At 38.1% G+C, this 17,035-nt stretch overlaps 1 protein-coding gene across 1 annotated transcript in view; it reads right to left on the reverse strand.

Moving 5' to 3' along the window:
* Positions 1–17,035, reverse strand: part of TM9SF3 (transmembrane 9 superfamily member 3) — a 68,820-nt gene that overhangs the window by 39,516 nt on the left and 12,269 nt on the right. The window contains exons 3-5 of the mRNA XM_044240226.1: positions 9,333–9,455; positions 5,663–5,823; positions 4,562–4,639 (exon numbers count right to left, since the gene is read on the reverse strand). Of these exons, the coding sequence (XP_044096161.1) occupies positions 4,562–4,639; positions 5,663–5,823; positions 9,333–9,455 (362 nt within the window). The remainder of the gene's footprint in view (positions 1–4,561; positions 4,640–5,662; positions 5,824–9,332; positions 9,456–17,035) is intronic.

Genomic DNA, 17,035 nt, shown 5'->3' on the forward strand with positions numbered 1-17,035 from the left:
TCCCTTCTACATGAGCTCTCCATGGTACAAAGAACAATGAGGTATCCCATCATGTCCCAGTGTTCCCAAGACTCTTGATTTTGATTCACTCACCCGTATGTCATAGAATTATGTCCAGATTCTGGTTTATAATCACAAGGTACACGATCTCTGAGTGCATCTCAGAACTCAGTGCCTCTGACTTCAAATTCTTCTATATTTTAATTCTCAAAAGTTCCTGAAGGATAGTTCCAAAATTTCTCTTCTCTCAGCAAGGCCCCAGTTTCATTTATTTTTCTGCATTTTCCTTCTAGCCTCCTATTCCTTCTGTCAATCTCCTAGAAGTTGTTCCACTCTTAAATCAGTCTTTCTGCTAGACTCTACATCTCTTTCATTCCCTGAGGTGCTATCCCCCCATCTCATTTAGCACCCCCTAAATTTGCACCTTTACCCAGCCATCTGCAATTGCCAAAGGTCCCCATCTACAGTGGTATCTATGCTCTGGAGTGGTTATATGGTTCTAATAAGATAATAAATGTAAAGCACATGGAAAATTTACAAGTTGTAAACTGTTGTATTATCATCTTTCAAAGTGTTTGCATGATCTTTTGTTCCTTCACTCTTCCTATAACCTCTCATTTACATATTCCATTATTCATAGATGTACTCCTGCTCTAAACTACAGGTACATATTCAGAAGATTTAACTTGAGCTAATATGCTAAGTATATGCATTAGGGTGAAGGGCAGCCCTAGCTCTGTTCCCCACCCTGAGGCTTCTGGCAAGGGACAAACTCTGTGACTCTCCCTGAAAAACAAGAGATAGCCAATTGCCTCTGCCTCTTTATAAAATCATTTTTTCCTATATTTAATAATTTATTTATTGACTACCTACTTAAGTTACAAAGGAAATGACGACTGCATTATATTCTGAAATATTTACAAAAAAGGGTTATTTAAGATTTAATTTTATCATTAAAGTATCATTCAAGATTTATAAAAGCATTCTGTAATTATAGACTTTCCCACAGATTTGATTTTGTTCTCACCCTGAGAAATTAATGATCCAAAAAAAGATGAGAAAAATTATACTTATGTTTCTTATCTTCTCTCAATTTGTCAAATTTCTGAAAAGTAGTTTTATATAGTTACTATTTAATAGTAAGAAAGATACACCTAAAATGCAAAACTTTCTAACAAAGCTCTCTGCTATTTTCTAATCTGAGACATAAACTTTAAACCAATACCCATTATAAGGTACTACCATTAACCTGACATTTTATAATATCCTTTTATTCCAAAAATTAAAAAATGTTGTTATGATTTCAAAACTATTATATCAAGGGAAGTATTTCTTAAAAATAATGAAGAAACCAGATATCACAAAAGGCTTACTAATCTTATGAACTGCTGACTCCAGCACCCCCTAGTGTTGCTAACCCAAAAGCAGCACCCAGGGTTCGTCACAAATTTTAGGACATTGGAGAAATACATACCCGAGTGGTGCCACTCACTAAGCACCAGCTATGTGTCAAAGAGGAACTAAGGCCTTTATGTGCACTATCGAATGGAATATCCCAACAGTGCACAGTACTACGATCTGTGCTCCATTATGGAGGAGGCAGAAAGCTGAGGAACCAAGTGTTGTGCCCATGGTTAGGTGGGTGGCAGCAACACTGTGTGTCCAGCTCATGCTCTTGACCCTGTGTTGGTAGTACCAGAAACCATCTCTACTGTCAACCAGTAGACCCTGCCCCTCCCGCCTACTTATGGAACTGGCTGCAGTAATTCTCCTCTCTCTTTTCTGCACTGTCAGTTTTGCACTCGCTGCTGAACCCTTCCACGTATAAAAGTGTTTCTTACATCTCAAAATAAAACCTTCTGATTCCATCCTTCCTACTTCCTACCACATCATTTCTCTGCTCCCCTTAGCTGCCAAACTTGCAGTCTCCAACTCCTCTCCTCCATGCTCTTATACCAGCTCTGTTCATATCCTGCCCCACCACTACTCCCAAACTGCTCTTTATCAAGTTTATGGATGACTTCAAATGAATCTGAAAGTCACTTTCACCTTACCTGACCCAGCAGCAACAATGCAGAACTAATCTCCCTCTCCTCCATGACACACTTTCTTCTCTTGGCTTCCAGAACACCACAAAAGCTTTCCATTCCTACCTTGCTGGGATCTCCCCAGAGCCTGAACTGGTTTCACCTACTCTCCCAATCTTTTCTTACCACCCCCAAGCACTCAGTCCTTAGTCCCCTTCTATTTCTACTGTATACTCTATTTATACTCTTCCTTGGTAACTGCATCCCATCTCATGGCTTTATTAAATACCATTTATATGCCAATGGCTGCACAATCCGTATCTCCAGCCCAGACCCCTCTCCTGAACCCCAGATTCATATACTGGGCTCGGTGCTAAGTATCTCCATTTGGATGTCTTTGGATGGACACTTTAAAACCAACATGCCCCCAACTGTACTCTGAGCTTCCCCTCCGCACCTTCTCCAAATATGGACTCTCTGCCTCAGTGATGGTGGCTCTAACTAATAGTTGCTCAGGCAAAAAACTCTGTAGAGTTCTTGTCAACCTTTCTTCATCTTGCTCTCCATCAGAAAATCCCACCCGGCTCTCCCCTTCACAATATGCTCACAGTCTGACATCTTCTCACCAACTCCCCCACTACACCTTGGTTTGAGCCACTTCCCCTCTCACTGCACTGCTGCAACAGCCTCTTGGTTTCCCTGCTTCTCCCCTTCTCCAACATGGCCTCTTTTCAACATAATAAGCTGAGTGATCCTTTTAAAAAAGAAGTGCGATTTGTCATTCCCTGAAGAAAACACTACCGGGCACTCTTTGCATTCAAAGCCTCCCCAGCAGCCATGGATGGTCTAGCTCCCACTGCTCTCTGACCTCATCCACCCCTCCTCCCCTCCCCCTGCTCCAGCCACACTGGCCTCCTTGCTATTACTCAAGCTCCCCAAGCACATTCCCACCTAATAGGCTTTTCAAAGGTATTGCCCCTGTCTGGAATATGAATCTTCCACTACCCCCCATATCCATATTCCTGATTTCCATCAACTCCTTCAAGTTTTGACTCCAAAGTCCATCTCAGGGGCTGACTCCAAAGTCCATCTCAGGGGCTTACTCTGAGCACCACAGTCAAACTACAACTAGCCTCGCCTGTGGCACTCCTGGTCCACTGCTCTTTCTTGAAGGACGTATCTTTGAACACACTATACCCTTAACTTAGTATGTCTATTACGTGTCTCCCCCTACTAGAAGGGTAAGCTCCAAGAGAATGCAAATCTTGGACTTTCATTCTCTAATGTACTCCACTTAGTACCATGCTTGACACATAGCAGGTGTTCAGTTAATAACTGCTGAAAGGAGAAATATGGGACCTTGTTCTACTAGTGAAAATGCCAAATGGCAGCCTTACCCTCAAGTTATCAACCCCCAATGGCATGAGAAACAAGGCAGGCTCACGTATTCCAATAGAAAATGTCAGTTGAGAGCCCTCGTATTTTCGAGTACTATCTAAACATTTAAGTTCTTTGTGCCTATACCTCAACCATGGTCAAGACTGCATGAACACGACATCTGAAGAGAACACTCTGCTGGTAGGGGAAGTAGAGGAGGTTGGGGAGGAAATTTTAGCTCCAGGAGTAACATGCTAGGACCCAGAGGAAAATTAGAAGTAGTGAGAGGTTCCAGTGAAGTCTGGCAGCAATGATATGAATACTAGACCACAAAAACTTAGATTACCAATAAACTTCAGCATTCCAGTCCAAAAGATCAGATCAGAAGACAGAAGATCCAAGTCAGGAAGAAAGAAGAATGGATATATCCCCTTATACTCCATTATCTTCCGATGTCCTCTCATCTCTATCCTTGAAGGAGGAAACCACTAAAATAAAATCCATTTTTTCCTATAAAGAACCAAAGCTACCACCTGTACAAAATCAGCAACAATGCCAGTGGACGTAAGAACTGAGCTCCATCTTGAGTCTGCTGGTGGGAAGTGGGGACATTTCTTCCCAGTCCTGATATTCCTTCTTATGTGAAAAGACTTCTACCAGCAAAAGTTTCTGGTCTCACTCCACTCTCATCCCTTCCTTTCTAGAAGCACACATTCTGCTCTGTTTCTGCACATTTTAAGTTTCTCAAGGGCAGGTGCTCACATACAGAAGCTTGAAATAGCCCAGCACCGAGCGCAAGAAGTCAGTCTAATTCTGAGTTTCAATATTAACATGGCCACCTGCCTACAAAATAAGTCACATTTTTCAGTATCAGCATCATTAATAATAAAAGTAAAATTCTGGTTTTTGGTTTGTTTCATCTTTCCTGTGTTACTCAAAATTGGTTTAAAGCATAGGCATGATGAAGGGGGCTTTTGACTGCTCCCCTAAAACTCTCTTATCACCCTAGGACTCTAAGCTTACATGTGAAATCACAAGTCCAATGTGTCTGAACTCCACGGCCTTAGCACAGTGCCCCACATATGGTAGATGCTTGTTAGTGTTTGTTAAACTGACCGAGCACATAATCAATGTCTCAAAATACACAATTTACCTACCCTGTGTTGAAAAAACGATGGATCAAGATATTTGTCAAATCGATCTTCAAATTTTACATCTGACTTTTTCCATTTCACCTGAAAAAAAATTTTTTCACTTAAAAGTAAATGCCAGTAAACAAATTAATAAGCTTATAACAAAACCCTGAGTAAAATTAGTAAAGATCTGGACACTTAGAACAAGAAGCTAGAGAAATGGTAGAAAGCTACTGCCAATTTGAGAGGCAGAAACACCTAAGATAAAAAACTAACCAACTTTCTTCTCTGTGTATTAACAGAAATTCCAACTTTACCTAGAGGGATCACTTCAGTTTTCAAGGACTATTAACTACTGCTGACTTGTATACTTTGACCTGATAAATACGTTAAGAACGAATTAACTATCCCAATTAAAATAAGAATCTATCCATTTTTGACTTTAGATCGCGTTAGTTTTACTACAATTATCAAACTTCTTTAGAAGTTCAGTTACATAAATATCATTTGCACTAGTTACATATGCATGAGTGAAAAAAAAAACTTTCAAAAACTGGCTACTAGCAATGGATTCATTCCAGTTATCAGGGAAAAAACTGGCAAAGAAGAGAGGCTACCTACATCAGATTTTTCTTCTTTCCACTATTTTTAATCCTAATGGAACAGAATTAACTTGACAGTTGCAAAGAGCTCTGAGAAGCTCTTACTCTGCAGGAGTATCTTATTCCAACTGATAAAGCAAAACATGGTAAACTATACCCATCCAGCAATTTTCAATACAGCATCATCTCTATCTGCAACAGTAAAAAGGAAAGAGAAACAACAAGGTATGCTGCAATCTAAAAATGTAACCATGAAAAGACATGGCTAGCTTAGCTCTAACTGCTCAATTGCAATGGTAAACTTTGCTGTAGCCAATGGTAAGTCCAGCAAATGCCAAAATTCTGTAATACAGACCTGAGGCAAATCTCCCTGCTTTTAGAAGGCTTACTTATATACATTAAGGAAATACAGTTTTAATAATATTTTGTTTTACCTTATTTTCATTTATTAAAATAGTAAAACACACTTAACTGTTACTATTAGGTCACAAACACTTCTTCTTCTATACATTTTAATACTTACTGAATATGACATCTGGATTTTAGTATTGGGAACCAGTTTCACCTTTCCTTCACTAGTTAGATTAACATCAACAATTCGATTGCCATTAAAACCTATTTCGAGTTTTTTATAGGTCCAAAGATAGTAATCTTCTCCATTTTCATCTGCTTCACCAACAATACCTACAAAAGAAATAACACTTTATACAAGGTAATATCGCTTAATGTTTAAAATATGGTAGAAGCTACAAGCCCATTAAAAAAGTTTTTATAAACAAGCATATTCTTCATCATTAGAAAAGGACACAAGTACAGGCTGGACTTCTACACTTTATTAACTACTTGGCAGACCTTCAACAGACAAATGAGTAAAGAAGATATGGTCCATATATACAGTGGAGTATTATGCCTCCATCAGAAAGGATGAATACCCAACTTTTGTAAATCAACATGGACAAGACTAAAGGAGATTACATTGAGTGAAATAAGTCAAGCAGAGAAAGTTAATTATCATATGGTTTCACTGACTTGGGGAGCATAAGGAGTAACATGGAGGACATTAGGAGAAGGAAAGGAAAGGTGAATTGGGGGCAATCAGAGGGGAAGACAAAGCATGAGAGACTGTGGACTCTGAGAAACAAACTGAGGATTCTGAAAAGGGAGGGGGGATCAGGGGATGGGTGGGCCTGATGGCGGGTATTAAGGAGGGCACGTACTGCATGGAGCACTGGGTGTAGTGCATAAACAATGAATCTTGAAACACTGAAAAGATAAAATTAAATTAAAAAAAATAACTACTTGGCAAACATAAACCATGGTCATGCCATGAACAGTCAGCAAAATCCATCACTAACTTAGTCCTCAAAGTTCATGTTTTGTCATGAGTATCACCTTCATTGTACTAATTATCACCGTATTACTTCCTAATTCCTGAAAATTTCAGGGAAGTATAGTCAATATCTGCCACGGTCATCCAGTTAGTAGTAGTCAAACTAAAATTAAAACCAAGTTCTCCAGAGACCCAATCCAGTACTTTCTCTAACAGCCTGAGATCTACACTTTCCTAAGTAAGCTGCACTTATGTGTGTATCAATAACAAAACTTAAAATGCCTCCTCTTTATGCTTCAAGTACTGGACCTATCCTTGGGAAATCACCAAAACAAAAGGAGCATTGAGGACAAATATTAATGAGGCACTAGTTTAAAATGATCATTTTGGTTTTGGTGGGGTTTTTTTGAAGATTTTTTATTTATTTATGAGAGAGAGAGAGAGAGAGCACAAGCAGGAGGGGAGGGGTAGAAGGAGAGTGGGGAGCAAACTGCCTGCTGAGCAGAGAGCCCAACACAGGGCTTGATCCCAGGACCCTAGAATCATGACCTGAGCCAAATGAAGACACTTAACCAACTGAGCCACCCAGCCACCCCAAAAATGATAATTTTGACCATAGTTTGGGATACTGAAAGAACACCCAAACAGTGTCAGGACAACAGGTGGTAGTTGAGATCTACCCCTTGTACCCTCATACTGTCAGCTAGTTATCTATGTCTATCTATCTATCAAACCTACAGACTTTCCAAGAGCCTCATCCACTAAAAAGCGACTCCTTAGGGCCTTCCCTCTTTGGTCAATGCATCTCATTAAAGTATTAGGGGAAGAAAAGATCATTTCTTCCTCTTAAGCTTATTTGCTTATTAGCCAAAGTTAATAAAAAAAATTTCTCTCAAACTGATACAAATTCAAGGAATACAGTTAATCACTGTGTTTGGGGTTGCAGAGGGATAATGAAATCTTTCTAATAATTAATTTCACCAAGGTTTATTTACCTATCTACAGTGAAAACTCTGGGAGTGGAGACACAATTACACCTAGTAAGCTATTCTCTACGGGGCTTTTAAAAGACATGGAAACACTTACCCCCAAAAAAGCCAAATAAGAATTTTCCTTCTGCCAAAAATTCCCATAGTTCAGACATTCTCAGACACCCAAATGTACTCTCCTAAACATGGCAGACCCTAGAATCCCAGGGCTAAAAAAGATTTATTTTAGGACAGGAAAGCACAGTTGCCATGTTGCTAAGGTGACCCACAGAAAAAACTGAAAAAACCCTAAGGTTCCGGAGAAGAAACCCAAAAGCAATGGAAAAGAGCACGGGAGGAACCTGCTCTCTCACCAAAAAATGAGGAGACCCTAACTAACGGGTTCTCTTGAACTACAGGCTCAGAAATCTTGAGTGAATATTCAGCACGTCTTCTTGCTACCCGTGCTGATCACAGAAATGTTGGTGTTAATGTAATACTAATTACAGTCATTTATATGAAATGCTTACTATTTATACCTAATTAACATGCAACAGAGTAGCAATGATGCATACAATTATATCTTGAGATTGACTTTCTTACAAATTTCATCTTCGCACTACATTAAACTCTGGTCTGATATTTTCAGTATTTCAGGTTGCTGCTCACAAATATAGTAGTCTGCTAACAATTTTAAGAATTAAAATATTCATTGTATATAAGAACAGGTGTCCAAAGGAAAAAATAAAACAAAACTAAGAGAATAATATGATCAAACACACTGTCTGATAGCTCACGGTGCTTTGCATTTAAAAACAATTTAATCAGATTCTTAACAAGTTCACCATCTTCACGCAGCCAAACCAGCTCTGGGACCTACCCAGTCACTAGTACACATCTGGCAGAGCCCTGTGTCTTGCAAGCTGTCACCCATATGAGAAACAAAGGGACAAAGAGCAACTGTGATCCCCAAATGCCCTGCCAACTGCAGTAAGTAAACAACTACCCAGGTTGGGGTTTTTGTTGTTGGTGGTGGGTTTTTTTGCCCCTTTTATAATATTCACTTACTTTATACTAACTTGCTAACTCATTTCAACAGTACATAAATGTAATTCCTTTCCCTAATATTGTTCTCCTGCAAGGCTACATGTAAATATATCCTTAAAAAATATAAAATAATTTATCAAGTCCAATACAAAGTTTGGATTTTACACAGGTTTGTATTAACTACACCATAATTCCTCTCCATTAATACAGATAAGTAAGAGCTAAAACAATAAAAATTTTTAGGGGGACCTGGCTGACTCAGTGGGGCAGTAGGGCATGCGACTCTTGATCTTGGGGTTTTAAGTCTGACCCCATGTTGGGTGTAGAAATGACTTAAAAATAAAATTCTTAAAAACCCATGAAAAAAATGTTAAACATATAGTGTTTTGGAAAATAACATAGGAAATACTGAAACAAGTAATTCAGGAGACTGTCTTATCTAAAAACCATATTACCAGTTCGCCATGAGAGAAAGCCAAAATAAAACTTCAAAATCCTATTTAGTTCCTTTGGTTGTATTTGGTAGAATAAGTCAAAATAAGATACAAAAAAAAAAAAAAAAAAAAAAAAAAGGAGAAGGGAGGATATTTCTGTTCAAAATACCTTTTAATTCCTTGAATCTGAAAAGTTATACTACATAAAGGTCGTATTTTGAGGGAGTTTCATACAAGGTTTGGCAATGTTAAAACCACTTCAAGTAATAGGGGACCATAAAATCATTCTGTGGAAAATACCAAAAACACATTTACTGATTCAGAGTACAAACACCTTAAGACTCATTACAATAAGTCATGTTTATCATGCAAATATTCCCAAACTTTAAATATAACACACAATATAATACCTACCCCATATTGGTAAGTCATCTATGTACATCTGGTACCAGTAGTGATTTTTGATAGCATACACAAATGCATCTCTCTTTTCTTTATCTAAGTCAATTTCACAGTAAGTGGCTGGCATCACATCATCTGTATAAGGTAAAAATTGCAAATTAGCATACTGGTTTGTAGGATAGTTACAGGAAGAAAAAGCCAACATCTCCTGAAGTTAAAATCTATATTCATAATTGCTGAATCTGGGTGATAAGTATATGAGGGTTCAGTATGTAATTTTTTCCCTTTTATAGAAGAACACTGATGAAATAATTTTAAATGAGTAACCGGGCTTAAAAAAACAAAAATAAAAAAGCTTAAGACACATAATAAAGTTTTCACTTAACATATACAAAAACTCAAAACTATGATCCTAAATAGAACGATTTCTAGCTATAATATCTCTGAGATACAAATTCATTTTAATATTCTTAGAGATACAAGTCACTAGAGGCCATAGATTCTATGAGGAATCCCAGTGACTCTTCATAATTAGAAAGATTAAAATATAAATCTCTATCTAGCAGGTATCACTGTTTATAAATTACCCAAAAGTCCCCTAGAGATGATTCATTTAAACTCTTGACTGCTTTCAAAAATACTGCTACCACAATATTGTTCAGATGGTCTCTAACCTATAAACCTCTCAAAAACATACTTATAAATAAGCACTAGGGATGCAAAGTACAACATGATGACTCCAGCTAACACTGCGGCATGATATATAGGAAGGTCTTCAAGAGTAAAACCTAAAAGTTCTCATCACAAGGAGAAAATCTTTTTCTTCACTCTTTTCTTCTTTCTACCTATTTGTGATCATTTTACAATATGTAAATCAAACCATCACACTATATGCCTTAAGCTTATACACTGATATATGTCTTTATTTCTCAGTGGAAAAAAATGTGCTTATGATCATTAGTTTCTGAACAAAACAAAATCCAAAAAACCTGCAAACACTCTAGATGTCCACTGAAATTATTTTTCGTATGTGACTTACACAATTAGAATAAAAGATAAATCTTAACAACAACAAAAAAAGAAAGCACAGTTGTTTAAGTTCTCCTGTACTGTATTATTGGTTATTTAGAATTTGAAATACAATTCCCCCCCAAGAAACAATTTTAAATTTCTTAAATGTTGATCAAAACTTCTTAAATGTACACTATACCTGAACCATGATTAGGGGCCAGCTACAGCATTATTTCCATGACAAATAGCAATCTGAGTTATAACTCCAGACACTAACAACTTGTCTCCCTAACCGTCAACAAGAAAGTAAGTTTCTCCATAATATAGCTCAGCTCAGAGTGGGTATCCCAAAACCACAACACCAAGATGGAAACACTAAAGTCCCATAAAGGAGGAATAGGGAAATACTCCTACTCCCAAAGTAGAAGATCACTGTTTTCTTGTTTCCAACAACATGGCTCCCATACAGATTTCCTTTTTATCAATGGCCCTTTTAGGCAGGGAGAAATTTAGGATTTTCATGGCAAAAACTGAGGTTGAGAAGAGAAGGGAGGGAGGATTAGGCCATGAGGTGGCTATATATAAAGGGCTCTTCCAGCAGGAGCTAGGAGAATTGGTACCAAGAGGTCCCCAGATAGGATTTCCATGGAGTGTGATAATGCACAAAGGACAGGAGGCAACTACAGCAACGAGAGAAGAAAGAGAACCACGGAGAGGTCCAGGCTTCGGTAGCAACAAACAGCTGGGGAGACCTCATAGCAAAACTCTGCAAAGCCACCAAATCCCTTGCTGCTAAAATCAGGCAGTCACTGACAATTGCCATTAACAATGAGGCAGTGTTACGTATGAAGTTCTGAGATCCACAATACAGCACTGACCTGCGCAAAGCTTTTAAGAATCCTCACAGGGTGAACTGTGTTCAGCTCTCTCTTACCCAACCATCTCTCATTCTCTCTCCTTATATGCCAGCCACACTCCACTACCTGCAGATGCCATGCATCCTGTGCTCTCCTGGCCTCTGGATTTTTTTTTTTGCCTGTGCTGGAAAGTCCACCACAAATGTCCACCCTAAAATACATCCCATCCCCCTACCCTCTCCTCCACAGAGTAATCCTTGATTCCCCACCTCTCACACCTCTCAAACCCCACAGCCTGTCCCTTTCTCCTAAGTCCTATGGCTTTCTCTCCATACCTTCCTTTGGTACCTAGGTCTACACCACTTACAACCTCATACCAGTATCTTACTTCTTCAAAAGATCATCAGGTCTTAAGAGCTATGTCTATAATAACTGCATCATTTTCATCCCTAGCTATGCCCATTCTACAGGCGCTAAACAAATAAAAAATTTAGCAAATTTTAAGATGATTTCCCACTTATTTGGCAAAGGAAAACACAAAGTGTATTACAGTATGTACGTATACATGCATGTGTGTATGATCAGGGTGTCTGCGTGTGTGTCTGTGTGTGTAGGAGAAAATGCCAATATAAACAAATGAAATTTCTGAGCAGAGTTATCTCAAAATGATTCACAAAGAGGTCTTGAAGAGTATCTTTCACTGATGTAAAATCTAGGAAATAAACGTGTCAATGGAAAAACCTATCTTTATGGCAGGCTAGAAAAAGGATCTTGGTTGATCATATGTTAATGAAATTCCCCTTGCAGACATGTGGGCAAATACAAACATCACAAATAATTGAACAGTCTGGTTGCTTAACTAAAACAGCTTTTCTCTCAGGAGGGATCCGCTCTGAAGATAACTAATGTAATGTGCCTGAATATGCCCAATCATTATTCATCATTCTACAGAGCTGGAAAACAATCTGAAAACTCTAGCGCCATAAATCACTGCTATTAAATTATAAAAGGGCGTATCTTTCTCGGATGAAATACACACCTATGAATTCTGAAGAGGATACCATTAACACTTCACCAATGTAAAAACATTATACAGGGGAAAAATACAAAACCGGAGGTAGAAAGTGACTACCGTTAATACAGATTTTTCAAGCAGAAAGCAAGTGCAGCTCCTGGAAACTACCTACCAACTACCTACCAATAAGTCTGTCATCTATTCACAATTAACACTCCAGACTAGAAACTGAACAGACAGTGAAAACACTGAAAAAAGAATGTGGTATTATTTGAGTTCTCTAAGAACATATCACACCTAGCTTTATTAGCTTCCTCTTTTGATAGCATTACCAAAATGGAAATCACAAATGCTCTACTTTAAATTCAACAGCACTGGACAATTTTTCATGAAGTCACTATAGACAAATTTATTTAAAAAAAAAAAGGCAGAAACTTGAGTTTTAGTCTGGGTTCTACTACGGATTAGCTATGTGAATAAAATTCATTTAGCTTCTGTGAACCTCAGAACCCTCAGCCATAAAACAGAGATAACATCTATGGTATCTCCTTCCTAGAGTTATTTTAAGGATTAAAAGTGTCCATACATTCACACTGCTAAGCTTCCTTGGGCCACACATCCCTATGAGAATCCAAAGAAAGTAATATCTTCCTGTCCCTCCCAAAATGTCCCCCATTCACAAAAAACTAAGTGTACAATTTCAGAGAACCCGTGGACCCCTGAAGCCATAGCTTCTGGTTCAACTTTGTACATCCAGAGCCTACCACGCTGCTGGAAGGCAGTGAGCATTTTAAAACTGCTGAATGACCAAAAAAAATGGACTGGAAAATCTGGTATAGTCATGTTAAGCATATATATGAGTACTGATTAACTGACCAACCTATCTGCAATAGAAACAGTACAATTCTTCCAGATGACTAATTGACGATACACATCAAGAACTGCCTTAAAAATGTTTATATCCTTTGATTCAGTAATTCCACTTCCAAGAATTTATCCTAATAAAAGACTCAGAGATGCATTAAAATACCCATGTGCTAGGGTAGCCAAATGCATTATTTCCAACAGGAAAAAAGGCAGGGAAAAAAAGGACAAGGAAGGAAGGGAGGAAAGAGGGAGGAAAAGACAGGAAAGGAGAAGGGAAGGGAGATGAGGGAAGAAGGAAGGAAGGAAAATAATCAGAATATCTTATAACTGGGAAATGGGGGAAATTACAATATCCAAGTTGCAGAATACTACATAAGCACATTTTTTTAAAAGTATAACAATATGAAGATAAGCTCATAGATGTTAAAATAAGAAGAGTAAAAACTAATTTACATATAACTTATTAAGAGTTAGTAAGTAGTTAGTATCTGACAAATACCAAACACTATGTGTTACAAATTTTTAAAATCATATATACAGCATGAACCCAATTTTAAAATATTCTAAATAATGTGGATGAATGTAAAGAAAGAAGGAAAGATGGAAGAAATGTTAATGGTAATTACATCCAGATCATTTTTATTTTCTTCTTTATATTTCTCTGTAGTTTCTAAATTTTGTACACCAATCCTATATCACATCAAAATCAGAAAAAAATACATACATACACATCCTTTGGGGGGAAGAAAAGACACCTGGAGTAGAACAATGTTATCAATGGCTTGAATAAGAATTTATAAAAAGCCCATGCTATTCAAATTTGCAGGTAGCCCAAGGTTTAAGGAACTGCTAACACCAAGAATACAAAACATCTAGATTCAAGATTCAGTACAAGATTCAAATTATTTGGCCTGGCTAAAACACTTTGGTTGAAACCAGGAAAACAAAATATGGCACTGAGTTTCCAGACTTCCAATTAAACAAGGCAGATTAACCACAAGTATGTGTCTCTTCCCTCCTGAAACTCCATTAAAATGTCAACAAAGGAATAAAAGGGATGTAGTACACAAGGACAAAAAGAAGACGGTAAGAAAAGATCTCAACGTACTTTTGGAAAATTGAAAACGAACAGAAGATTGCAAAGCAGAGGAAACCATAACATAAGAAAGGGGGTTGATGTCACAGAACCCAAGAGACACTTGAGACACACATCAAAAAGCCGAGAACAGATGGGAGGGCTGAAGACATAGGGGAACTGTATAAAAATATGTTTATGGAAGGCCTGGATGCCCAAGTCCCCTTCTCCACTCATTACAAAGCCAGATGAAGAACCTCAACTACCCCTTACAGTAGACCAGATGCACCTTCCCCTAGAGGACTCCACCACAGAGGCTGCAGAATTTGGGACGGTAGGGAGAGTAGAATCCAGGGACTGAAAATAGGGTGGGGGGATCAACTTAAATAAAAATCTTTAGGCTGAATGAAAGAAACTGCCACTTCCCCAGCCCTTTCCCCACTCTTTGGCAATCAGGCCTTTACCACCAGACGGATATCTGGAAGGACATACTGCATAGTGGTTAAAAGCTCAAACTCTAGGGGTGCCTGGGTGGCTCAGTGGGTTAAAGTCTCTGCCTTCGGCTCAAGTCATGATCCCAGGGTCCTGGGATCGAGTCCCGCATTGGGCTCTCTGCTCAGCAGGGAGCCTGCTTCCCTCCTCTCCCTCTGCCTGCCTCTCTGCCTACTTGTGATCTCTGTCTTTCAAATAAAGAAAATCTTTAAAAAAAAAAAGCTCAGGGGTTTGAAGTGGCAGGGGGGTGGGAGGTTGGGGTACCAGGTGGTGGGTATTATAAAGGGCACAGCTTGCATGGAGCACTGGGTGTGGTGAAAAAATAATGAATACTGTTTTTGTGAAAATAAATAAATTGGAAAAAAAAAATCCAAAAGACAAAAAAAAAAAAAAAAAAAAAAAAAAAAGCTCAAACTCTAGCACTGCGCTCCCTAGGTTCAAATCCTTATTCTGCCACTTTCCATCTGTGAATCTTTGGATAAGTTACTTACCTCTGGGCCCCAACTCCCCATCTGAAAATACATCTTATAACATTGAGGATGAAAATCATCAAGAAAGAGAATCATTGAATTCAAAACATGTAGGACTCTAACCAGCTCCTGGTATTTCTCTCTACCTGTAGTACTCTCACTTATCATTTTACTCCAGAGAAGTAGAAGAAATACTTATAAAACAATTTCATCCCTCTGTTAAGTTGGGATATTCAAACAAAGAAAACTCAAAAGATCAATAAAACAAATGGGAGGAAAGAATCCTTTAGAAGCCATCAATTTTTCAATAATATCCTTCATTATACTGCAAGAGTTCTCACACGAAGGAGAAGGGGAGTGGACAGAGACCTCCCCTGGTTAGGAACTACTATTCCAGATCATCTAAAGATCACAATGTGCCAGTTATCTAAAGAACAGATAGGCACAAACTCCGTGCTACACAATTTATTGAGAGCTTACAATGTCTTCATAACTAAGGACAGGAGAGTGAGCAAGAATGTCACTGTCCCTGCCTGGCGTAACTAACTACAGTACCTAGCAGGCTAGTGCAACAACTTGAGGATAAATCAAATCCTACAATCAGTAAACTAATTTAATGTTTCATAACTGCTAGTACCAAATTAAGTCAGAACTATAGACCTACGTTATGTGCTATTTAGTATCCATATCAATGACCATTTTTAAAATGTAAACTATTTATGAGGAACTTTGATAAATGTTCTACATAAATTACCTCACTTAAATCAAACAATTCTATCAAACAGATACTTTCCCTCACTTCAGAAGTGAGGACAATGAGATCAAAGAGGTAGAAGAATTTGTCCACAACAACACAGGTAGGCAGAGGCAGCACGAGGATGCTCCAAGTCTCTCAGACTTGTTCCTTCCGCAATGGTCAAGTTCCAAGAAGTACCCTCTAAAATCAGAAGATAACGAATTCAGGCCTGGCTGAAAGATACCCCATTTAATTCTGCCTTTTTAATTTTCTCTAAATGTGCTGAATTTAGTATTTTGTCTAGTGGAAGTATATAACATTATTGTGAGGGAAAAGGTTGTGCATAAAATCTCAAGTAAGAGGCATCCTACATTAGACTTAAAACTATTACTAGTTCCCTAAAAGTCTATTTAGTGACCTTCATTTTATGAAATACCAATCCATTTAGCCTGACAGAATCTACTAAATTTAAAAAAAGGTGTGTGTATACCTACGTTCGTGTGTGTGTGTGTGTGTACAGTATTTCCTAGTTTCAAAATACTTCCAGAATTTTATTTTCTTACGTCCTCAGAAGAATCTTTAAAAATCAAATACTTGAGAGATGAAAAATTAACAATATAAATATTTCTATAATTCACATAGGGACAAAAGGTTCTAGTTTCTGTGGCATTACTAATATGCTGTAATATGACTTGGGCAAATCATTTCATCTCTGGGCCTCACTAAGGGGAAATCAGATGACACAATCTCTAAGGTGCATCCAACCTTTAAAATTCTGTGATAGTACAAAGAACCAGGAAACCTCATAAAACATTCTTCAAAGCATGATCAACTATGTCTTTGAACAGGGCAAGCAAGGGACTACAGCAGAAAGAGAACTCTAATCAGCATTTACTTTTTCATCTCGACACTTAATTTAGTAGCTCCTTAGCACATCGGTGTTGGAGGGACAGAGCTGACAAGATTCCAAGGAACCGCCAACTCTTGGGGAATAACACCTGGCTAGTTCTTGTTCTTTTCGTCAGGTGCTCAGTCAGAAAGTAAAGCAAGCCCCACTTTTATAGCCCATGAAAACTGTTTCTCTCTATCCAATCTTTCCATATCAGCCTCAAGGAACTAATAAAAAAAGAAAGGTGAAGATAGCTGAATGACTATTCTTTAGTAAATAGGGCGAGGATTTCAAAAAGCTACG

The sequence above is a fragment of the Neovison vison genome, chromosome 2 (assembly GCF_020171115.1).
Source record: "Neovison vison isolate M4711 chromosome 2, ASM_NN_V1, whole genome shotgun sequence".
NCBI lineage: Eukaryota > Metazoa > Chordata > Mammalia > Carnivora > Mustelidae > Neogale > Neogale vison.